Here is a 25,806-nt window from a genome sequence, read left to right as displayed (position 1 = left end):
CGGATAGCGTGTACTAAAGCGGTGGCATTGATGTTTCAGAGCGGAAAGCAATGAGAGTAGTTGTATTTCACATCCCTACCAAAGTGAGGAGTTTGTATTTTTCTTTGACAATAGTTTACATGTAAGAACAACTGTGGCAAATGGGGTTCCTTTTGGGGAGGGAGGGAGATTGCAAGAGGGAGATTGTTCCAGTGATTCATTTCACAGCTATGCAAATATTTAACAAGTCCTCGCTTTTACCGTATTTTTTTTTTTCTGGGAGGAGAATGATCCATGCCAACATGTTGTAGCATGTTTGCCATGCATATTATCTTCCGGGATTTTTAAAGACGAGGTATTGAGGTAAACGCTGCAATGTTTTCAGCATGGGGTTTCTTTATCATCTAAACCCCAGGGTAACTCAGAGGGATTCGGTTTTATTAATAATAAATAAGAACAATGCTTAGCACTCTATGGGTCCGAAGTGCCTTTGCTTACGGTTACAAAGGCACTGCACTGCTAGGAACTAATTCGTTGTTTTGCTATATAAGATTTTGCCGTGTTGGAAAGATCAGTTATTTCCTGGAGGCCCTTGTTAAACGTTTGCAGAGATAATCTGACCTTTTCAAAACATGTCCCTTAGCAGAGTATTGCACCAAGAAAACTAGATGTAAACTTTGGTCTAATGCAGTAAAATAGCCCATAAAGTTCATCACCTAAAAATGAAAATAGAGTTCAAACATATTATCGTGATGTTCGTAAGTGGGAGAGGGGTCATCAGTTAAAATGGTAAATTATCCCTCCTTTCACCCCCCTTTTTTTTTCAAGTGCTCAGAACTTTATCAAGCAAATTCCCTTCAGGGTGAATATTTTCCATGCTTCACGTTGGCTCTCATTTCAAATAGGATCTTGTTAATTGTTTTTTGTTTTGTAAAATTGGTTGGGCTAGAAACTTGGCCTAAACTATTTTTTAAAACCAATCTGCATTTGAAGAACATGTCATTGTTTTAAAAGTTAGGAATGTTTAAATTAGTTAGTTTCACACATGTGCATCAGAAGCATTATGCTGCATTGTTGCATGCCTTAAGGATGACGAAATTAAAGATACATTTGTTAACTCCGAAGTCTACATGGATCCAGAGTTCTTACATTCTGCAGAAGAAACCTGTTTCTAGGAAGCTTCTAAGAAGTCAGGTAGGACTGCAGCACCACTATAGTACAAAAAATTTTCAAAGTTGGCAGAGTTTATACACATTGCAAGATGAATTCCAGATCAAGGAACTTGGGGCTGGTCTACACTACGAGTTTAGGTCGAATTTAGCAGCGTTATTAACCCTGCACCCATCCACATGACAGAGGCCTTTTTTTCGACTTAAAGGGCTCTTAAAATCGATTTCTTTACTCCACCCCCGACGAGGGGATTAGTGCTGAAATCGGCCTTGCCGGGTCGAATTTGGGGTACTGTGGATGCAATTTGATGGTATTGGCCTCCGGGAGCTATCCCAGAGTGCTCAGTTGTGACCGTTCTGGACAGTGCTCTCAATTCAGATGCACTGGCCAGGGAGACAGGAAAAGGCCTGCGAACTTTTGAATCTCATTTCCTGTTTGGTCAGCGTGGCAAGCTCACCTGCACAGGTCACCATGCAGAGCTCATCATCACAGGAGACCATGCAGTCCCAGAATTGGCGAAGAGCTCCAGCATGGACCAAACGGGAGGTACGGGATCTCATCACTGTATGGGGAGATGAATCCGTGCTGGCAGAACTCTGTTCGAAAAGACGAAATGCCAAAATATTTGAAAAAATCTCCAGTGGCATGAAGGACAGAGGCTATAACAGGGACATGCAGCAGTGCTGTGTGAAAATTAAGGAGCTCAGACAAGCCTACCAAAAAACCAGAGAGGCAAATGGCTGCTCTGGTTCACAGCCCCAGACATGCCACTTCTATGATGAGCTGCATGACATTCTAGGGGGTGCAGCCACCACTACCCCAACCCTGTGCTTTGACTCCGTCCAAGGAGTGGGAGGCAACATGGAAGTGGGTTTTGAGGGTGAGGAAGATGATGATGATGAGGAGGTTGTAGATAGCTCACAGCAAGGAAGTGGAGAAACTGGTTTCCCCAACAGCCAGGATCTGTTTATCACCCTGGACCTGGAGCCAGTACTCCCCTGAACCCACCCAAGGCAGGCTCCTGGACCCTGAAGGCAGAGAAGGGACCTCTCGTGAGAGTACCTTTTTAAATATTATACATGGTTTAAAAGCAAGCATGTTTAATGATTAATTTGCCCTGGCATTCGCGGCCCTTACAGCTACTGGAAAAGTCTGTTAACGTGTCTGGGGATTGAGTGGAAATCCTCTAGGGACATCTCCATAAAGCTCTCCTGGATGTACTCCCAAAGCCTGTGCTATGTAATGTTAACAGCAAGGTTTACCGTGAAAGAGTGTACCCATTGTTCTATAAAATGTGTCTTTTTAACTACCACTCTCCCTGTTTTCCCTCTCCACTAGCTGCACGTTTCTCCTTCCCAGAGGCTAGCGAAGATTAGAAGGCGAAAAAAACGCACTCGTGATGAAATGTTCTCTGACCTCATGCTGTCCTCCCACACTGACAGAGCACAGCAAAATACGTGGAGGCAGACAATCTCAGAGAGCAGGAAAACACAATATGACCACAAGGAGAGGTGGTGGGCTGAAAATGGTAGGTAGCGTCAGCTTGCTGAAAGAAGGCAGGAGTCAATGCTCAGGCTGCTGGAGGATCAAACTCATATGCTCCAGCATATGGCTGAGCTGCAGGAAAGGCAGCAGGAACTCAGAGCACCGCTACAGCCCCTGTGTAACCAACCGCCCTTCTCCCCAAGTTCCATAGCCTCCTCACCCAGACGCCCAAGAACGTGGTGGAGGGGCCTCCGGCCACCCAGCCACTCCACCCCAGAGGATTGCCCAAGCAACAGAAGGCTGGCATTCAATAAGTTTTAAAGTGCTGTGTGTCCTTGTCCTTCCCTCCTCCACCACCCTACCTGGTGCTTCCCTTCTCCACCACCCCTCCCGGGCTACCTTGGCAGTTATCCCCCTATTTGTGTGATGAATAAATAAAGAATGCATGAATGTGAAGCAACAATGACTTTATTGCATCTGCAAGCGGTGATCGAAGAGGGGAGGGGAGGGTGCTTAGCTTACAGGAAAGTAGAGTGAACCAAGGGGCGGCGGGTTTCATCATGGAGAAACAAACAGAACTTTCACACCGTAGCCTGGCCATTCCTGAAACTGGTTTTCAAAGCTTCTCTGATGTGCACCACACACTCCTGTGCTCTTCTAACCGCCCTGGTGTCTGGCTGCATGTAATCAGTGGCCGGGCGATTTGCCTCAACCTCCCACCCCGCCATAAACGTCTTGTCCTTACTCTCACAGATATTGTGGAGTGCACAGCAAGCAGTAATAACAATGGGAATATTGGTTTCGCTGAGGTCTAACCGAGTCAGTAAACTGCATATCCTGCTGGATAACACGCATGGTGTTTATAGTGCTTATAATTGCAGTGGTGATCTGAGTGGGCTCCATGTTCCCAGTGCTATGGCGTCTGCACTGAAAAAAGGCGCAAAACATTTGTCTGCTGTTGCTCTGATGGAGGGAGGGGAGACTGACAACATGGCTTACAGGGTTGGCTTACAGGGAATTAAAGTCAACAAAGGGGGTGGCTTTGCATCAAGGAGAAACAGAATGGCCCCCTCAAGGATAGAACTCAAAACTCTGGGTTTAGCAGGCTGTTGATTTCATGGAGGGAGGGAGGAAGGGACGAGAAAATGAATAAAAAACAAATCTGGTCTATTTCTTGTTTTGATCCACTTCATTTATCTTTATACATCTTGCTGGCAGCAGACGGTGCAGTACGACTGCTGGCCATTGTCATCTCCTGGGTGCTCGGCAGAAGACAGTGCAGTATGACTGCTGGCCATCGTCGTCTCCTGGCTGCTTGCCATTCTCGTCTCCTAGAATTAGAAGACAGTGCAGTAGGACTGCTGGCAGGACTGAATCGCCATGAGATGAAACTTAAAAGGGAAATGACCTGGCTGAGTCACGCCCATGTTTGCCCAGGTGCCCCGACCAACCTCACCGAGGTCGGCTAAAAGAGCACCCTGGAATACGGCGACGATGGCTACCAGTCATACTGCATTGTCTGCTGCCAAAAGGCAATGAGCTGCTACTGTGTAGCAATGCAGTACCGCGTCTGCCAGCACCCAGGAGACGTACGGCGATGGTGAGCTGAGTGGGCTTCATGCTTGCCGTGGTATGGTGACTGCACGGGTAACCCAGGAAAAAAGGCGTGAAACGATTGTCTGCTGTTGCTTTCACGGAGGGAGGGAGGGAAGGGGGTGCCTGATGATATGTACCCAGAACCACCCGCAACAACGTTTTTGCCCCATCAGGCATTGGGATTTCTACCCAGAATTCAAATGGGCGGTGGAGACTGCAGGAACTGTAGGATAGTTACCCACAGTGCAATGCTCCGGAAGTTGATGGTTGCCTCGGTACCGTGGATGCACTCCGCTGACTAAATGCACTTAGAGCATTTGTGTGGGGACACACACAATCGACTGTATAAAAACGCTTTCTACAAAATTGTCTTCTATAAATTCGACCTAATTTCGTAGTGTAGACATTTCATAGGGTTGAAATGAACTATGGTATCTGGTGAGAATACAAGTTACTGCTTAAAGTTAAATGCCAAGAGAGAATAAATCACAAAGCGAAAATTACACTGATGCTATCAACTTCTGAGTGTGAGGCATATCTGTAGGGATGGGTAGGGTCAAAGGAATGTGTCCATTTCCAATAAGACCATTACCTTCATAAGAATCAATAAATCAAACAAACCAGCCAACACAAATGTAGATCCAAAGATGCAACATGACTGAGCAAAAGAACAACCAGCATGGTTTATATTGTTCATCAGATGGAACAATCTGTTGTTGAAAAACTATCTGAAGATATATAGATATATATATATAGATATAAAACCATGATGGAACTTTTCGAAAGATTGAAAGTTAAGTGTAGAATTGAACAAAATACTTTCTGAGCACTGTCAGCACTTCTCATTTTTAGAAGCTGAAGGTTTTTCGGCACTTGTGTTATATGCTTCCAGATTAATACCCAGCATGATTTCCTACTCCACCAAATAGGTATCAGAGCTGTAAAATACTCTCCACGCAGCAATGTCTGAGATATAACAGTTAACTACAAGTGTATAACTGCCCACTAGGAGACTGATTCTGATCTCATTTACACCTATTTTACACCTGTGTAATTCCAATGACATCATCTGCACTATTCCTAATATATTCTGGTGTACTTGAGATTAGAATCAACCGCTGGCAATGCATTTCTTTTAAATTTATTTTCTACAGAAGCCAGCCGGTTTATTTTATTTCTAAAACAGTGTCTATCCATAAGCAACCCTCAGCATGTGCAGCAGCAGTACTAAAAAAAGTCGAACACTTTGGAGAGGGTTCATAAGAAGATCACTTAAGTAATTTAGGGTGGGATTCACAAAGGTGCCGAACTCACCCGTGAGTGAAATATTTTTGTGAATCCCACCTTCTAATGTTGATGGCCAGTTTATATCCATTTGTTCTTGTGTCCATATTGGAGCTTAACTTAAAAAACTCCTCTCCCTCCCTGGTATTTATCCCTCTGACATATGTATAGAGAGCAATCATATCTCCCTTCAGCCTTCTTTTGGTGAGGCTAAACAAGCCAAGCTCTTTGAGTCTCCTCTCATAAGGTAAGTTTTCCATTCCTTGGCTCATCCTAGTAGCCATTTGCTGCACCTGTTCCAGTTTGAATTTATCTTTTTTAAAGACGGGAGACCAGAATTGCACACAGTATTCCAGATGAGGTCTTACCAGTGCTTTGTGTAATGGTACTAACACTTTCCTTTCTCTGTTGGAAATACCTCGCCTGATGCATCCTAGGACTGCATTAGCCTTTTTCACAGCTGCATCACATTGGCGGCTCATAGTTATCCTTTGACCAACCAATACAGACAGGTCTTTTTTCTCCTCTGCTTCTTCCAAGCTTATAGCTTGCCCCCAGCTTATAGCAAAAATTCTTCTTGTTAGTCCCTAAATGCATGACCTTTCACTTTACACTATTAAATTTCATCCCATTTCTATTACTCCAGTTTACCAGGTCGTCTAGATCATCTTGTAGGATATTCTGATCCTCCTCCATACTGGCAATATCTTCCAACTTTGTGTCATCCACAAATTTTATTAGCGGACTCCTACTTTTTGTGCCAATGCCAGTAATAAAAATGTTAAATAAGATAGGTCCCAAGACTGATCCCTGAGGAACTCCACTAGTAACCACCCTTCAGCCTGACAGTTCACCTTTTGGTATGACCCGTTGCAGTCTCCCCTTTAACCAGTTCTTTATCCACCTCTCAATTCTCATATTAACACCCATCTTCTCCAATTTAACTAATAATTTCCCATGTGGAACTGTATCAAATGCCTTACTGAAATTCAGGTAGATTAGGCCTACTGCACTTCCTTTGTCTAAAAAATCAGTTATCTTCTCAAAGTAGGAGATCAGGTTGGACTGGCATGATCTACCTTTTGTAAAACCATGTTGTATTTTATCCCAATTACCTTTATGTCCTTAACTACTTTCCCTTTTAAAATTTGTTCCAATACCTTGCCTACAATTGAGGTCAAACTAACAGGCCTGTAGTTTCCCAGATCACTTTCCCTCTTTCTTAAAAATAGGTACTATATTAGCAATTCTCCAGTCATAAGGTATGATCCTCGAATTTACAGATTCTTTAAAAAATCCTTACTATTCGGCTTACAATTCTATGTGCCAGTTATTCTAATATTCTTGGACAGAGATTATCTGGGCCCTCTGATTTAGTCCCATTAAGCTGTTGGCATTTGACTTCCACCTCAGATGTGGTAATTCCTACCTCCATGTCCTCGTTCCAATTAGCCACCCTGCTACTAGCTCTGAGCTCTCATTATCCTTATTAAAACGGAGGCAAAGTATGTGTTTAGCTGTTGGGCCATGCCTTGATTATCTTTAATCTCCACCCCATCCTCAGTGGTCCCACTTCTTTTCTTGTTTTCTTTTTTATATAGCTATAAAACCTTTTTCTTTTGGTTTTAATTCCTTTTGCAAGGTCCAACTCTGCTTCGCTTTTGGCAGTTCTCATTTTATCCTTACACTTTCTGACCTCCAAGAGGTAGCTTTCCTTGCTGATCCATCCCATCTTCCATTCCTTGTAGGCTTTCTGATTTCTCTTAATCACCTGTTTGAGATGCTTGTTCATCCAGGTAGGTCTGCAACCTTTCCCTACACATTTTTTTCCCTTGCTTGGGATACAGGCTTCAGATAGTTTCTGCAACTTTGACTTAAAGTAATTCCAAACCTCCTCCACATTCAGAGGAGTTCTTTGGTCCAGTCCACTTCCCTAACTAACTCCCTTAATTTTTTAAAGTTAGCCCCTTTGAAAGGAAAGACCCTAGTTGTAGATCTATTTTTGTTTATGCTTTCATTATGTTTAAACTGAATTAGCTCATGATCACTCGAACCAAGGTTGTCCCCTACAGACAATTCTTCTATGAGGTCCTCACTACTCACCAAAACCAAATCTAAAATGGCATCAACCTCTTGTTGGTTCAGTGACTATTTGGTGAAGAATTCTGTCAGCTTTCACATCCAGGAAAATCTGAGTCCTACTATTATTAGTAGCACTTGTCTTCCAATCTATATCTGGGAAGTTAAAGTCTCCTATAATCACACAATTCCCAGTAGTATTTATTTCATTAAAAATATTACAGTGGTCTCTATCCATATCCAAATTGGATCCTGGAGGTCTGTAGCATGCCCTAAGCACTAGCCCAAGGGAACCTCTAGTAGCTTCCTTCCCCAAAGTGATTTTGGCCCAAACAGACTCTGTCTTATCCATTCCATCACTTCTAATTTCTTTACTGTCTACCTCATCATTAATATATAATGCTACTCAACCACCTTTGCCTTTATTTCTGTCTTTCCTGAACAGCACAAACCCTTCAATGCCTGTACTCCAGTCAGTCACGACTACTATTTCACCATGTTTCTTTTATCCCTATAATATCTGGTTTCACTTCCTGCACCAGTAGTTCTAGTTCCTCTATTTTGTTACCCACACTCCTTGCATTGGTGTGCAAACATCTTAATTGTTGTCGCTTGACTTCGCCCACATTATTTGCCTATCCTTCTTCAGATGCAAACACACATTTCACCAAGTCAATCCATAGCTTTATATCTTCACCAAACTTTTCTACAAGTCATCAATCTCTATCTCCTTTTATGACCATGCATATGGTTTCAGACCATCTGTGTATAACAAATGGTTAACTGGCAGTTGCTCCTACCTGATATAACAACAATTTATCTCATGGAGCATCCATGGCAGCACCAGCATTGCTGCCATGAACAACATTAGAGATAAATAATCCCCTTGAAAGAGTCCTCTTTTAATTTGGACTTTCCAGGATGAGTTGAGTGTTCCAGTTATCTTGCTGCAGAAAGGAAATCATCTTTGTCCATTTTCAGAGTCTCACTTATCCACGAATGTGGGATGCTGTCATATGCTTTTTGGTAGTCTATCCACCCCACCTCTACATTTTTTCGTTTTGCCTCTTCTGTGATCCTTCTGTTCAGTCTGAGGTCGTCTTTTGTACCTTTCATATTTACTGTGCAGCCTTTTTGCTCAGGAGGCAGCATTCCATAGAGAGCTAGAACTATTCAAATCTTCTTGGACAGAATAGCCATTACAAGTTTCCACATAATTGGTAAACATGTGATCAGTCTATAATCCATAGGATCACTGTGGCCTTCTTTCATATATATATGAAAGATTAAGCTTTCTTAATATATATATATATATATATATATATATATATATATATATATATATATTTCTTCCCATCACCATCCATCTTGGATATCTGTTCTTCAAACATTTGTTAAGTTGTTCAGGTAAACAATCATGGAGAGTTGGAAGGCATTTCAGCCAGAATCCATCCACCCCATCTGGTTCAGGTGCTTTCCAGTTTTTAATTCCTCTCAATATCTCATCTATTTCTTTTGTCGATATTTCTGTGTTCCTTTATCGTGTATTTTCTACATTTTTTGATTATGTTGTACAGTCTTTGACCAGAGTTCCTTCCAGTAGCCCTGAAACTCTCATTATTGATTGTCTCTCTACATTTTCCTATTCTGCTTTTAATGTTGATCTGATCAAAGAATCTCTGTGGTATCTCATGGAGTGTCTGTTCTCTTGACATTGACAGCTTCGTGCTGAATATTTTTCAAGTCTGTGACTCAGTATGGTCAGTTTTTGTTTATGTTGTTCCTTCACAACTCTCACATCCCTTTCATTCATATTTCATCTCCAGTGCTGTTTGCTTCTGTTTTATTTTTAAATGTTTTTTTTTCCCCAGTTCATCCAATAGGCTGATATTGTGATGTGACAGCTTAATCTTCTTGTTTAACCTTCATTTCCATGGAGGTTTTTAAATATAGCAAGTTTTCTGTTGGTTCACATCCTCTGCTGGCTTGATGATCAACTGATGAGCTGCTACAGTGGGGGAGGTTTAGGTGGGATATTAGGAAAAACTTTTTCACTAGGAGGGTGGTGAAACACTGGAATGCATTACCTAGGGAGGTGGTAGAATCTCCTTCCTTAGAAGTTTTTAAGGTCAGGCTTGACAAAGCCCTGGCTGGGATGATTTAATTGGGGATTGGTTTCTGCTTTGAGCAGGGGGTTGGACTAGATGACCTTCTGGGGTCCCTTCCAACCCTGATATTCTATGATTCTATGATACAGTTGCTGTAGCATGAATTATATAATGCAACTGGCTAATCCCCATTGGTCTTATAGCTTCCTTCAACACTTCATTCAGTGCTTGCACTATATCATCAAGCCTTTGCTGGTTTACAAAGTGAATACTTGGTATTGATAGTATTCAGATTGAGGTCAAAGTGACAAAATAAGCTGTATTTCACTGATGACCATCAGCATCACCTCGACTGGAACACACAATTATTCTGGTAAGCAGAAAGGTTTTTGTTTTTGATGGAGAAATCTCTCCAAGGAAAAATGTACATTTTCTAGGCACTCTCACAAGCAGGCCAAAATGTAGGGATATTTTTGTGAGGTTTGCTGCAGAGTTCTCTCTTTTTTTTTTTAATAGCTAGAAATACCATGTTGTCTTGCATCAGGTCCAAAGTAATGAATACAGACAGGGAAGTTCCCATTTCCACTGAAGATAGTGGCAAAAGTCCCATTGACTTCAATGGGAGGAGGATATGTTGCATAAAGGGAATCTGTATTTTATACGTATCTATAGCCAAGTGATTAGTCTGTGTTGTTCAAGGTCAGAGTAATAATCAATTAAATCCTTGCAGTAGTCACTTAAGACTTATTTAACTACAAGCATCTCCAGGGGAAGCTATTCTTGTATTAAAACATTTGTGGCATAACCATATTCATTTCATTCAGCTGAAGAGTAGGTGGCCTGCCAATTGCTGGGTTTGAAATCAATACATAGGCATTTGCTGTGGTGATTTAGCTGTCTAGAACATAATGTGCATCTACAGCACCTCACTTGCCATCTCTTTTATAATTACAGGTTGAGTGCATTTACTGTAGCTTCTTGGAGTTAGCTCCAACTTTCTTATGCTCACTCTGTTCATGTACAATAGTAGTGGAAATGTCCAGTGTTTGACCTTCTTCTACTTGTTTTTCTTAAAGACTGTTCTTTTTCAACATGTAATTTTAAAAAAGAGTGTTCATGTGACTTTACAGCAACAGTTTATCCCTGCAAGTGGGGGAAGATCACACCCAGTACAAACAATGGTGTTATTTTTTGGCTTCTACCAGATATAAAGTGTGTGGTCCAATGTGCCAGAACTGCAGCAGTGTCCTGAACTGTTCAGCTATCTCTGAAAAAAACCGCGTGTGCCTAAGTATACTCATTAGGTGGGTGGGAAAGGGGTTTTCATTTAGTCATAAATCAACATTCCTGTTAGGATTTCTTTCAAACTCAGTTTTATTAAAGAACACATTGGGTGGGAGGGAAGATAGAAATGTAACAACCTCTTTCTACATGCAACAGTAAAATATTTGTTTTACAATAAATCAGATGCAAAGGACTGTGTTAACCAACCCCCTCACATGAGTTGTTTAAAGCCCTTTATATATTAAAGGACAAATACAGAATGAGACAAATCTAAGGTTAGTTATGCTTTTTAAATAAGAATAGCTTCCGCATGTAAAACATGGTTTTGAAATGATTTCCCTAGCAGAGCTAAACTGACAGTTCATAAATATAAATCTAAAGTACTTGTTTGTAATTTCAATAATCTTTAATGTCTTTATCCTCACAACACACTTGTGAGCAAGGGAAGTACTATTATCTCCATTCTACAGATGGGAAGCAAGGCACAGAAGACCTAAGTGGAAGCCCTCAGCGGATATAAATGGCCACAGATCAGCTGAAGTCAACGGGGCAGAGGATCCATCCCTTTAAGCTACGTCTACACTATGAGCTGGGGGCACAACACCCCTGCTCGCATTCACATACTTGTGCTAGCTCTCAAGGAGCGAGACAAATATAAAGAGTCATAGAGCCACAGCAGCACAGGCCTGCGTGAGTACAAACCCACCGGAACCCCACGGATACCATTAAGCTGCACCTCAGCAGCCACTAGCCATGTTAGCACAGCTACCCTGCTGTTTATACTTGTGCTAGCGGAGGAAACCTGCCTTGAGTGCAGGGGACTGGACTAGATGACTTCTTGCAGTCCCTTCCGACACTTCTATGATTTTCTGCGATGTGCCTTTTACTTTTGCTGCCTGGCTTCGTATCTGTCAAATAGAGCTAGAACAATTGACAGCTGAGGATCTGGTATGACATGCTGAAAACAGGAAGCCTGTGAAGGCTTAAATCCAGGTCTTCTTAGGTCCAGGCTAGTTCTCTAATCACTGGACAACCCTTCCTCTTAGGTATATAGCTATAAATTTGTAACAACTCCACTGAAGTCAATGACATCTCTCTGAATTTATACTTGTGTATCTGAGAGCAGATTTTGGCCTAATATGTGCAAGGCATAATGGAAGAATAACTGGCCTGGGGTAGATTCACCTCAGTAACCAGGTATTGAGTGGTCTCTATCTTTTCACCAGTTTACATGGTTGGCTACTTGGATGGTGTCACCAGGAAGGCTTTGACTTCCTCAGCCGTGGGATGCTGTTCTGAAGACTGCTGAGCAGAGACGGGGTTCACCTATCAAGGAAGGGGAAAAGTATTTCTGGATGCAGACTGGCTAACCTAGTGAGGTGGGGATTTAAACCAGGTTCGATGGGGGCAGGAGAGACAGAAGCCCACAGGTAAGTCCAAAACATGGAGATCTGGGCAAAGGGTCGTAATCTGAGGAGAACATGGGCAATCACAGCAGGGACAAAGGAAAGACATGTGGGAATATAGAGGGGGATGATCTTAGATGTCTGAATACTAATACAAGAAGAACTAGAAATAGTAGTGAATAATCACAATTACTACATAATTGGCATCACAGAGCCTGGGTGGGATAATTCACATGACTGGAATATTGGTATAGAAGGATACAGCTTGTTCAGGAAGGACAGGCAGGGAAAAAAGAGAAGAGGTGTTGCCTTGTATATCCACGATATGTACACTTGCACTGAGGTGGAGATAGAAATGGGAGCCAGAACTGTTGAAAGTCTCTGGGTAAGGGCAAAAGGGGTAAAAAGGGTGATGTCATGTTAGGAGTCTACTATAGACCGCCTAACCAGGAAGAAGAGGTGAAGGAGGCTTTTTTTAAACAATGAACAAAATCATCCAAAGCACAGGATTTGGTGGTGATGGGGGACTTCAACTACCCAGCTGTCTACTAGAAAAATAATAGATCCGGGCACAGATTATCCAGCAAGTTCTTGGAATGCACTGGAGACAACTTTTTATTGCAGAAGGTGGAGAAATCAACTAGGGGAGAGGCTCTTTTAGATTTAATTCTGACAAACAGGGAGAAACTGGTTGAGAATTTGAAGGTGGAAGGCAGCTGGGGTGAAAATGATCATGAAATGATAAAAGTTCATGATTCTAAGGAATGATGGGGGGGAAACAGCAGAATAAAGAGAGTGGATTTAAAGAAAGCAGACATAAGCGAACTCAGGGAGATGGGAGGTAAGATCCATGGGAAGCAAGTCTAAGGGAAAAACGAATTCAGGAGAGTTGGCAGGTTTTTTTTTTAAAAGAGACACTAGTGAGGGAAGAAGAGCAAACTATTCCAATGCATAGGAAAGACAGGAAGTATGGTACGAGACCACCTTGGCTTAAGCAAATCTTCAATGATCTGAAGCCCAAAAAAGAGTCCTACAAAAAAGTGGAAACTCGGTCAAATTACAAAGGAAGAATATAAAAAAAAAACCCCACTGTTGAGGCAAAATTAGAAAGGCCAAGGCAAAGAAAAAAAAAGAGATTAAACTAGCTAGGGACATAAATGGTAACAAGAAAACATTTTACAAATAAGTGAGAAGCAAGAGGAAGACCAAGGGCAGGGTAGGCCCGTTACTCAATGAGGAAGGAAAGAGAGTAACAGAAAATGCAGCAATGGCCAAAGTGGCATTCATTGTTTCAGTTTTCGCTAAAAAAGTTAGCAGTAATTGGACGTCTAACATAACAAACATCAATGTAAATGGGGTAGGCTCTGAGGCTAAAATAGGAAACGAACAACTTAGACAAGTTGGATGCCTTTAAGTCTGCAGGGCCTGATATACATCCTAGAATACGTAAGGAAATGGCTGAAGAGATTTCGAGTCATTTGCAATCATCACTGAGAACATGTGGAGGATGGGAGAGATCCCAGAGGACTGCAAAAAGGGAAAATATAGTACCTATCTACACAAAGGAAAACAAGGACAATGCAGGGAATTATAGATTGTCAGTTTAACTTGCATATCTGGAAAGATAATTGAGCAAATAATCAAAAAATAAATGTATAAGCATCTAGAAGAAAATAAGGTGGTAAGTAAAAGTTAACACAGATTTATCAAGAACAAATCATGTCAAACCGACCTAAAATCCTTCTTTGACAGGATAAGAAGCCTTGTGAATGGGGGGAAGCAGTAGAGGAGATATATCTCAACTTTAGTAAAGTTGAGATATCAAGTGAGGTCCCACGATGATCAGTCCTGGGCCTGATTTTATTCAGGACAGGATTAGAACTTGATCTTGACAAACTGGAAAAAATGTATGAAATAAGCAGGATGAAATTCAATGATAATTGCACAGCACGACACTTAGGAAGAGATAATCAATTGCACAAATACAACATGGGAAATGACTGCCTAGGAGGAAGAAAAGGAGTACTTGTGGCACCTTAGAGACTAACCAATTTATTTGAGCATGAGCTTTCGTGAGCTACAGCTCACTTCATCGGATGCATACCGTGGAAACTGCAGCAGACTTTATATATACAGAGAATATGAAACAATACCTCCTCCCATCCCACTGTCCTGCTGGTAATAGCTTATCTAAAGTGATCATCAGGTTGGGCCATTTCCAGCACAAATCCAGGTTCTCTCACCCTCCACCCCCCCACACAAATTCACTTTCCTGCTGGTGATAGCCCATCCAAAGTGACAACCCCCTCACCCCCCTCCCAAAAACCACACACACAAACTCACTATCCTGCTGGTAATAGCTCAAATTGGATGAGCTATTACCAGCAGGATAGTGAGTTTGTGTGTGTGGTTTTTGGGAGGGGGGTGAGAGAACCTGGATTTGTGCAGGAAATGGCCCAACTTGATTATCATGCACATTGTGTAAAGAGTTGTCACTTTGGATGGGCTATCACCAGCAGGAGAGTGAATTTGTGTGGGGGGGTGGAGGGTGAGAGAACCTGGATTTGTGCTGGAAATGGCCCAACCTGATGATCACTTTAGATAAGCTATTACCAGCAGGACAGTGGGGTGGGAGGAGGTATTGTTTCATATTCTCTGTATATATAAAGTCTGCTGCAGTTTCCACGGTATGCATCCGATGAAGTGAGCTGTAGCTCACGAAAGCTCATGCTCAAATAAATTGGTTAGTCTCTAAGGTGCCACAAGTACTCCTTTTCTTTTTGCGAATATAGACTAACACGGCTGTTACTCTGAAACCTGCCTAGGAGGAGTATTGCAGAAAAGGATTTGGGGCTTATAATGGATCACAGATTAAATATGAGTCAACAGTGTAATATTGTTGCAAACAAAGCAAAGATCATTTTGGGATGTACTAGTTGGAATGTTGTAAGCAAGGCAAGAGAAATAATTCTTCCATTCTACTCGGCACCAATAAGCCCTCAGCTGAAGTATCGTGTCCAGTTCTGGGAGCCACACTTTCGGAAAGACGTGGACAAATTGGAGAAAGTCTAGAGGAGAGCAACAAAAATGATTAAAGCTCTAGAAAACATGACCTATGAAGAAAGATTGAAAAAAGCGTGTTTGTTTAGTCTCGAGAAGAAAAGACTGTGAGGAGACATGATAACAGTTTTCAGGTATGTAAAAGGTTGCTATAAAGAAGGTGACAAATTGTTCTCATTAACCACTGAGGACAGGACAAGAAGTAATGGGCTTAAATTGCAGCATGGGAGATTTATGTTAGACATTAGGAAAAACTTCCTAACTGTAAGGGTAGTTAAGCACTTGAACAAATTAATTAGGGAGGCTGTGGAATCTCTGTCATTGGAGGTTTTTAAGAACAGGTTAGACAAACACCTGTCAGGGATGGTCTAGATAATACTTAGTCCTGCCTCACTGCTGAGGACTGAGCTACATGGCCTATTGAGGTCCCTTCCAGTTCTACACAATGTTCCCTCTAATTCTTCCCATCCATGTGTGGAATGAATTTCGCTATGTGCACCAATATGGAGGTGATGTGTGGCAGGGGTGGGGATGAGGGGTTTGGAGTGTGGGAGGGGGTTCAGGGCTAGGGCAGAGTGTTGGGGTGCAGGAGGTGAGGGGTCTGGTTGCGGGTGCAGGCTCTGGGGTAGGGCCAGGGATGAGGGTTTCAGGGTGCAGGAGGGGGCTCAGGGCTGGGGCAGAGGATTGGGGTGTGTGGGGGGATGAGAGCTCTGGCTGGGGGTGCAGGCTGCCCTGGGGCTGCGGCAGGGAGAGAGAGGACTCCCCCAAGCTCTCTTTCCGTGCAGCAGCACCTAGGCTGGGGGAGAACGTCTCTCCATGCCGCAGCAGCACCTGGGCTGCGAGAGAGGCACCTTTCCCCACCACAGCAGCTCCAGGGCTGGGGCTGGGGGACGAGGCGCTTCTCCCCGCCACTGTGGTTCCAGGGCTGGGGGAAAGGCACCTCTCCCCCCACAGCCCCTGGGCTGGGGGAGGCGTCTCTCTCCACCACAGCCCCGGAGCTTGGAGGGAGAGGCATCTCCCCTTGCTGCGCTGCAGCCTTGGGGCTGCGGGAATTAGGTGCATGGCCCTTGGTGGCCTCCTGCGTCGCCGCACAGGTGTGCGCCTTAGAGGGAACTTAGGTCCTACATTTCTATGATTCTTTCCTCCTTTTTCATAATACTTCTCTTCGGGGTTTTTTTTTTTGGTCATGTAAAATATTAACAGGTTTCTTAAGGATGGAAGCAACGCTTTTATAATCAGAGGTATACCTGCTCCAGAGGAAGTTATTGGTCCTAAAATATAAAAGAAACTATATACTTTCCTAAATGAGATGTTCTTCATTACAAACTTGCTTTTGTCTTGTGTTATAGTTACAGTAATGGTGAAAAAATCAATTAGTGATGAATAAAGTACAGACTGGCCAAAAACTAAGTAAGAACAACTCAGATCAGTCTTCTAGATTCTCTTTGGTAGTTTAGAGCCCTGCTGACTTCAGCAAGCTATTTTTAAGAATGCACATATCCATTAGCATGTGACCAAGAGAAAATCAGTTGTCACTAGGCCTCAATCATAAAGTTTGGATCCAGAGCTGAACCTCCTCAAAGCTTAGTGCTATTCATTGATGGGGTACTGGTTCAGCACATTTCAGAGATAAGGGCGACAGCCGGTTACCAATTTTCTGTCAAAACCTTTTTGATGCAAAATAGCTTTTTCTACAAAATGAACTTTTTTTGGGGGGAAAACATGCATGTCAAAAATGTGAAGGTAGTCACTGAAAAAACAAAAGGTGAAATATTTTGGTTTTTGATGGTCAAAAAGCCAAAACTTTCTGTTTGACAAAAATCTGAAAATTTTTGAAAAACATATTTTCATTGAAATTGTTAATTGGGAGAGGGTGGGAATTTCTGACTAGCGCAATAGGGACCAGCTATGTGTATTAAGATCCAGATTTGAATGTGAAAGTGTGCAGTTCTAGAACTTTGGTTTGAGCCCATCTCCAATTGCTACCTACGGAAAAAAAGTGTGTTTTTGAAGTACAAAGACTACATAATGTGTACTAGTTCATTTACTACTGGGTGGCGAATGAGAATGTTTTGCAGCTCATTAGAAAATAAAGCTCTGTTTCATATGCTATGAAATTTGTGTCCTAATTTTTTTTCCCAAAAATCATTTGGCATGTAGCCAAAGTACCTCAATGGGAATCTATTTTAGAGAATATTAACATGATTTTAGATGAAAGTTTTCTGTCTTACGTACTAAGTTTGAACTTACGAGTGGTTCTAAAACTTACATAGGGAGACAAATTCGCTACTATTGTAAATGGGTGAAACATCACCAAGATCAGTGGAGCTGTGTCCATTTACACCATCTTTTTCCTACCATATGTTACTGTAAAGTTGCATAAGTATCCTACATTCATTTAAAAAAAAAAGTTTTTTAAAATGATTTACATATTTGTCATCTATCTACCCAAGACAAGAAAAGATGATTTAGTAAACTGGGCTACCAAAAATTGAATAATGCATAACATTGCTTCAGAATATTGCACCACATTATAAACATTTTACAGTTGTAACTTGTTCATCTGTATTTATATAAATCAGTAGCATGTACCGCATCAAAAGATCAATATAATTTTCATGTACCTTTGTATACACGCCATTCTGGTTTATAAAGCTGTATTAAGTGCAGGAGGGAAAACTATCCTTTATAGTTAGACTTTAAAAGTAATAAATAAAGCATTTACCAGAGTCAATTAAATGTGTGAAGAGAACTGGACAAGTATATTAAATACGTGTACTTGCTTGAAATAAGAGAGAATGCTTTCCACTTAATCAAAGTGCCAGAATAGTGTATATTATTTTAAATATCACAATGTTGCTGATAATACACAGAGATAGGCAAGGCTGCATTCATTACAGCCTGTTTTTAATTAAAGAAATGAACAATTCTCAAACATGTATTTCAAACTTTTTTGCATAATCTTGTATGAAAACATTTGTGTGCACTGCTCTTACATTCAATTATGAAAAAAATATATACTTGGTATACTTGAATTGCACAGCAGCATTTCCAAAGATCTGTGTAATCTAGTCAGTAAAATCTCACCAATCTCATTTAATCTTCTGCAGTGTCAAACTTCTTCAGCATAATAATTCCGCAAGTATACAAATGCTGTAGAAATAACGCTTCAAGGAAAACTGATAAACATTTACATAAATACAAAATATACAGCAAAGTTAAAATCTCATTAAATAAAATATATAGATTAGCTGATTGTCTCAAACCATTAGCTAACATCTTATTTTAAAGGGTAAACTTTGGGGAACTTTTCTGCACTGATATATGGAAGATTTACAAAGCAGTAATGGGAGCTGAGTGAATATTACCCATGCACATCAGTAGAAAAGAATTCCCCTCCCCATACTGTTGCTGACAATGAGAATTGAGCATACAACCTTCCATGGATAATGCTGAATAGTGGGCCAGACCCATCTCTGAAACTCTAGAAGTGAGTTTGACCCAGTGTGTCACATCACTGCTAATTTCACTAGTATTCAGAGTAACAACACCAGCCATAGCAATTTTCTATGATACTATTGTGGTGGTCACATATACCTCCACAAGAATTTTTCTTCATTCTGGTAATCAGTGTACCATTAAAATAAAGTGTTGCCAAAATACCCCACATTGTTTAAAATAGTTAGATATGAAAATAGTCTAGTTTATCTTAAATTTATCCCCTGAAAGTAAATGATTTTTTTTTAAATAATGTGTCCCCACTTTAAACCAGCTATTTTAATCCTAACAGTTTTGGAATGAATGATAAGTGCATCTAAGTTACATTAGCAAAGAGGTATACCACCATCTAAGACTACAGCAGAATTGTATCTCTGATGTTTACTCTTGGTCCAGGCGTATATTGACTGTAGCAAAGCATCGACCTAGGCTCTGAAATAACGGTGCAATAAGAACATCCGTCACACTCTTCCATACAGTCTCCACTGAAGGCAAGACCATGAGGCAGGTCTTTACAAAAGGCATCACAATCCTAGAAAGGAGAAGATTTGAGGATTACTACTACTATAGAACAATGGATTTGCCAGTCAATCCTTGGTTACGTTTATTAACGACAACGGAATCTTATTTAACCAAAAAGGTTTCAGAGACATTTAAAACCTTCAGAAAAATAGAATTTGGCTATGTTGTGAAGCAACATATGGTGTACACTCTGCAAAAGGGATGTGACCTAGCTTCATTTATCCAGGCATTTCAGTAAGCTAGAAGTCATTTAAAAGGGTGTTCAGTGTAGATAAAAAACAAACATAGAAATGATTTATGTAACGTTGACCTGTGATTTTAAAGTGGTTTTCTAAAAGGCTGTGCCATAGAGCAATACTAAATGTTTGTCTGCTTGGGTTCTCAGCCATTATCAAATCAATTCCAACAATGCAAACAGTATACTAATATGTCTATGTTGCACTCTCAGCTAACCCAGATGGATTTGAACAAGAATAGTTCTTCTAAAACCTTCCCTTTCTTTGTCTCTGCTGAAACAGCATGTAACGTAGATACCATATAGAACTGTGAATGCTACTGGAATAATATGCATGTAGTATAAGAGGGTATGCTACACTCAAAAGTGGGGCTATGGTTATGTACAGTTCAACTGTGTATACAATTTATTATGACTATAGCATATAGTGTGTTGCATGTCATTTGATAGATAAACTGTGCCTCCTCTTCTGTTCACTAATTTTCCGTGAGTAGCTAATGATTTTCTCTACATTATTATCTGATGACATTATTTGCTGAATAATCTAGTGCAATTTAAACCTCCACCCCAAACCCTATGGGGGAAGCTGCATCAGGAGTGGGGTAGGGGGAGGAGGAAATCACCCCTAATGGACAGGTAGTGGAAAAGCTGCAATCGTTGGGAAGAACCACTGGTAAGGGCAGCAGTAATAGTAACAGAATCTGTCCTTTGGGGAGATTTCTTACAACTGCCCCCCACAGGTATTCTGGAAGAATCCTCTTCTTGGCTGACCGCTCCTATTTTCTGGGGCACACAGGATTGCTCCAGGCTCTACAGTGGAGTAGGCTGCAGGTAGTTTGAGCCCCTCAAACTCCACTCAGAGCAGTGGATATGTCCACATTGCATCTGAGAGGAAGTCTCCCAGTCTGGGTCCACAGACTTGCACTTGTGCTCTCAAAATTGCTGTGCAGATGGTGCGTCAATGTTATGGCTGGGGGAGGAGCTTGGGCTCCCAAGCCCCCTCCAGCCAAAGCTGCAACATCTACCCAGTTATTTTTACAATGCTAGCATGAGCCCCGCAAGTAAGAGTTTGCTCCGAGATGCAGTGTAGACATGCCTCGTGGGAACACACAGCCATGGTTCCCTGCAGTAAATCAAACCCATCGGCTTAGAATATAATCAAGGTGATAGTGAAGACTCATAACAGAGGTGTTGATAAGACTTAGCAGGGAGTCACAAGAATACTCCCTGCTGCCCAATGGGGAACGTAATATGTGAACCAACAGACTAGAACCTCAACGATCCACTCCCTACAAACAGGTTGGTGGGGTGGGGAAGGCAAAAAGAGAAACAACATCTCTTCCTTTTCGTTCCCTGCAGCCAAGAAGTGGGTAGACGGCGTGAGGGAGGACAGACAACTCTCACATTGAGACAACACAATGTCAGGACAGTTGTTCAGTGGCTCTCTGATTCCATTCATTCAGTAAGGATGTGGCTTTTCAGCGCTTATGATTTTGTGGTTATCAAGGTTGAGTACCACAGCTATAAGCCATAAAAGAGAAATGTTAAAGGTGACAGATGTCCACTTCTTTGCATCTTGATCATTGACTGTACACCATAGCAAGTGATGGATGGAAATTCAGGCCATGAGGCTGTGAAACAGAATAATGCCAAGCACCTGCAGCTCCAAATGAGGTCAAGGCATGAAGCTTGCTGGGTCTTGGAAATCTCTACATGGGCAGAGGGGAACTTTGCTTTGCAACCTGGGAGAGGAAATCCGTACATGCTACACTAGCATGGAGGTTCCTCAAAGGAGTTGCAAGTCCTCAGCTTTTCTCAGGGTTAAGACCTTAATGAACAAACACCGGGACATTTTTAGAAAAAAAGCATAGGGCCAAATTCTGCCATGAGTTACACATGAGTTACACTTCAAAGTGGTTGCACACATGTAACTCGGAACAATATTTCATCCCTGATCTACAGCAAGGGTCAGAATTCTGAGTTTATCACTTGGAACGCTGGTATTGAAACAGCACAACCTAACCATAAAGCAAACCACTTCAATAAAAAATTCCAGCGCCAGTTTAAGGATATTTTTTAAAGTTTATTCAGGATATTCACAGGGAGCTTCTAACAGTTGGTGTGACAAGTTTTTCCACAATTCACAGTCTGTAGCATGAGAGAAATAAATCACTACAGGCAAAGGAATGCAGAGAAGTAACCTTGCTCCAAGGAGCTCCTATACAGGTCACTAAACCGTTGGCTGGCATTGGCCCAGTTTCAGATTGTCTCATTCTTACCAGATAGCGTAACTATGGAGACTGGCTTAAGGCAGCCAGGGTGGGGGGGTGCGTCCAGAATGGGTTTCATTTATTTTCCTATTAAAAAGTAAGTGTAAATCAAATCACAATGTTGGTATTTTTCTCATTTAATTTTCTTTCTCCTTCCCACTCCCATTACATAATGTATAATATGCTGCGTCTTTCTTTAAAGTTATCCCAGCTACTGAGAACTAAAATCTGCTCTCAGATCTGGGGTGCACAACTGCTGCTGAAATCCTGGGGAGTTCTAGGTGAGTGAGGAATGCCAGGTCAGGCCTGGCCTATGTGGATTTTTAGCATGCCAATATAGTTACAACAACAGTACTTTGCATGTTTATAGTACTTTCTATCTGAGGACTTCAAAGTGTTTTGCAAACAGCATGGAATTTAGCCTCAGAAAAGACCTCTCAGTATAACAGGCTCAGTTTCATAGATAAAGAAACTGAGGCATAGAGGCTCTGATAGCCCCTCCTGCAGCCAGTTACATGGGAGGGAGAACTCACAATCTGTTAGTGGAGTTTTCCTGGAATTCCCCTCCTCCCACCCACAAAACAAGCAGCAGGTATGTTCCTAAGCCCAGTGGGATTCCAAAAGAAGCCAGTACTATCTGTTTGGAAACCCTATGCCTCCACTCCATGCCAGCTCTGGGGTCTCTTGTCCCATTACCAGATCCTAGAAGCACAGCTCTGTTCAAATCCATGGTCCCAGGGAATGTGGAATGGGCAGACAGTGCTGCACAGAAGTTAACAAAGACTCAAGCTTCACTAACTTTGCATTGAAGTTAGTGTGGGAAAATTGGATTTCGCTGGTCTTTGTCACCTACTAGAATTGGATCCTGACTAGGGTAGGGATGGAGCCAGAGGTAGCTAACTCTTTTACACCTCACTCAGGGCATCACAGGAGATCAGAATGAAAGTTCTCCTCTGTACTTTTTTAGTCGGGGAAATAATTAGGCCCAGAGACAGACTGAGGCCAAAATCCTCAAAATTGGGTGCTTATGGTTGGACACCTCTATCTCAGAAGTGCTGAGCCACTGCAGCTCCTGTTAAAGTCAATGGGGATTACTCACATGAGTTGGATTTGGCACTGTAACTGATTTTCAGAGACCTAATTCATGTCTGCATTCTGTTGCATGGAAATCTATACAAGAGGTGCTTCTGTGGCACAGAAGCCTAGAACAGTCTTAATGAATTGGGGCTTATTAAATTAGACTGCAACATCTTTAGATGTTTAAAGAGCTCGAAAGGTCTGACTGTTAAAACTCCAGCTATCCATTCCTGAAAGCAAGTTCTGACAATGAAAATCTTGTCTAAAACTAGTACTTAAAGAAAATCTTGGTTTGTGGGCATGGTCCTGGGCACGTGGTCATCCTACTCCTTTTACCTACCTTGGCAGCCAGATGGATTCCCAGCTTCCCCTTATGTAGCCCTTTCATCTCCAGCCCCCATTCATCTCCACAATCTAGCTGCCTCTCTGTTCTGAAGATTCTCCAAACCATTGCCAAAAATGTACCAAAGTACATCAGCTTCCTTGTGAGCTTCTAGAGCTACTGTGTCCTCCTGTGGAACTTGGCATGTGGCCAGAATCAGTCTGCGCTCAGCAGGGGGTCCCTGTCCTGGAGGTGCCCAGGGTACATTGCATTGCACGTTGTTATGACCATGCCTCACGTTCAAAGGCAGAGGCAGCAGCTTTAGTGGCAATAGCAAAGGTGGCATGGGAAAGGAGGAGTAGCTGGCTCAACTGAGGAAGACTGAGTACGTAGGGGACTGGGTGTCAAACTGATGAGAAAAAGTTGCAATGGGAGGGAGGGAAGGAAACATGGCCCTCCTAGCCAGCTGGCACTATACCTCTGCCAAGCCCTTATATTAAATACACACGATTAAGCAATCTGCATAGTCCAATAAACTAAATCATCATCATCATTATTTGTATCACAGTAGCATCTAGAGGCCCTACCCAAGATTGGGGCCCAATTGTGCTAAGCACTGCACAAATCCAAAGTAAGAAAAAGTCCCTGTCCCAAGGAGCTTACAAACTAAATAAACAAGACAGATCCAGGGTAGAAGAAATTTTACAGATGAGGAACCCAGGCACAGAAAGCTCATTGTCGTCCCTTTAAAAACACAGCAAATACTCAAATTGGCCTGAATTTACTAGCTGTAGAAGGGCCTATCGCTAGTTAGGATCTATGGCAACATCATAAGAATTGTTCACTCTCCCTTGTGCACAGAGACTGAATTTATAGTGGCACTTCTTTACTGTATATGGATATTCATGTTTCAGGAGGAAGACAACTGAAGTGGAAGGCAATAAATTTACTCACCAGATATGCAGACAGCTAAGTACTGCAAAGACAATTCCTGCAACCAGAGCCAGTGGGATGGCAAGGAATAGAGTCAGGAGCTTGTACAGCACGTATTTGCTGAGCTCAAAGACAGCGTGGCTGCAGATCCAAACTTTGTCAAAGGAGTGAGATGATGCAGGCTCTGCTATGACATCCTCAAACCCCAGCTAGAATGACAAAGAAAACACCCCCACCGCCAAATCAGCTTCTGTCTCCAACGGCAATGGCAATGATACAACGCTGGGGATGAAGAGGGAACTACACTGGAGCTTTGGCTGCTGATGCGTTGCACTCGGATTTGTTAAATACCCCTGTCCCCAGGCTTTACAGCGCAGAGTGACTTTTGGCTAGAGGCCCCTGCAGAACACCAGGGAAGCTCGGATGGTGACAATTCAGTTCAGCCTGACTGGCACAGGTGTCCGGGCAGGCCGGGGGATCGGGCAGAGAGACCCCGCGATTTTTGTATTGCCCAGTTTCAAACAACAGCGCGTGTGTTAAAACATATGGTCAGGCGCCCAGAACGGCCCGGGCTCTTGGGGGGGGGGGGAGGGAGGGAAGGAGATGCCCGAGGCCGGCCACGGGGGCTGCAGAGCGGCGGCTAAGGGGGAACGCAGCCCCCTGCTTTGCAAGGAGCCAGCGGCCAGGAGGCGAGCAGAGAGCGGAGCGCAGGAGGCCGCCAATGGGGCCCTAACCCCCCCCCCCTCACCTTCAGGTGGGTGTTCAGCCCGCGCGGGTCTCTGCACGGGCCGTTCTCCGCCCGCTTCTCCGGGCCGGCTGGCGCGGGGCCGCCGGAGCGCCCGAAGCTGTCCTCGGCCATGAAGATCTTCGTGTCTCCCGTCTCCTTCTCCAGCCCCATGGCGGCTCCGCTGATGCGCTGCCTCCGGGGCCCCGCCGGTGGCTGCCTCCGGCTGGGCTCCGCGCCGCCTGGGCTTGGGTGGAGCCCCGCCCCGGAGAGCGCCGCGCCGCGCCCGCCGGGGGCTGCCCTCTCGCTCCCGCGCACGCCCCGCCCCGCGAGCGAGCCCCGCCGAGCCTGGGGGAGAAGGAGGGGAACGGGAGGCGAGGCGAGCGGGCGGGGCTGGGTTCCCGCGCTATCTGCCCGGGCCCCGGCACGTGTTCGGTGCCGGGACAGGCTTCTGGGGCAGCGGGAGCGTCCTGCGCTTCGGTCCAGAGCCAGATCGGCGGCCCGTCTCCTTGTGCGCCCGACCTCGGCAGGTGCCGCCACCGATACAGTGCACATCCCCACGTGAGCCGTCATTGGAGCCTCAGCATTTAAGAACATAAAAATGAACTGCCAGCCTGGCTCAGACCAATAGTCCGTCTAGCCCAGTGGGGGGCAGCCCTTGGCCCATGAGGGTAATCCACTAGTGGGCCGCCAGACAGTTTGGTTACGTCCGCAGCTCCCGGTGGCCGCGGTTCGCCGTTCCTGGCCCATGGGAGCTGCGAGAAGTGGCGGCAG

General features: G+C 43.2%; 1 protein-coding gene across 1 annotated transcript; it reads right to left on the bottom strand.

The window, feature by feature from the left end:
• Window positions 1-18,264: 18,264 nt before the first annotated feature.
• On the bottom strand, window positions 18,265-25,296 carry CAV2 (caveolin 2). Its single transcript, XM_048836136.2, has 3 exons — window positions 25,057-25,296; window positions 24,330-24,517; window positions 18,265-19,481 (listed from the first exon to the last, which is right to left on the bottom strand). Exons 1-3 carry the CDS (start codon window positions 25,204-25,206, stop codon window positions 19,331-19,333), a joined length of 489 nt encoding a protein of 162 aa, XP_048692093.2. The 5' UTR covers window positions 25,207-25,296; the 3' UTR covers window positions 18,265-19,330.
• Window positions 25,297-25,806: the final 510 nt, after the last annotated feature.

This window comes from Caretta caretta, chromosome 1 (assembly GCF_965140235.1).
Source record: "Caretta caretta isolate rCarCar2 chromosome 1, rCarCar1.hap1, whole genome shotgun sequence".
In the NCBI taxonomy this organism is placed as follows: Eukaryota; Metazoa; Chordata; order Testudines; family Cheloniidae; genus Caretta; species Caretta caretta.
Note: the sequence above shows the minus strand (reverse complement) of the source record. Positions and strands in the feature narration are given on the sequence as shown.

Coding starts and splice junctions, on each gene's coding strand:
- CAV2 (XM_048836136.2), bottom strand. CDS start 25,206: ATGGGGCTGGAGAAGGAGACGGGAGACACGAAGATCTTCATGGCCGAG. Junction 24,518..25,056: donor GGCTGAACACCCACCTGAAG/GTGAGGGGGGGG, acceptor TTGTCATTCTAG/CTGGGGTTTGAGGATGTCAT. Junction 19,482..24,329: donor CTTAGCTGTCTGCATATCTG/GTGAGTAAATTT, acceptor TCTCCTTTCTAG/GATTGTGATGCCTTTTGTAA.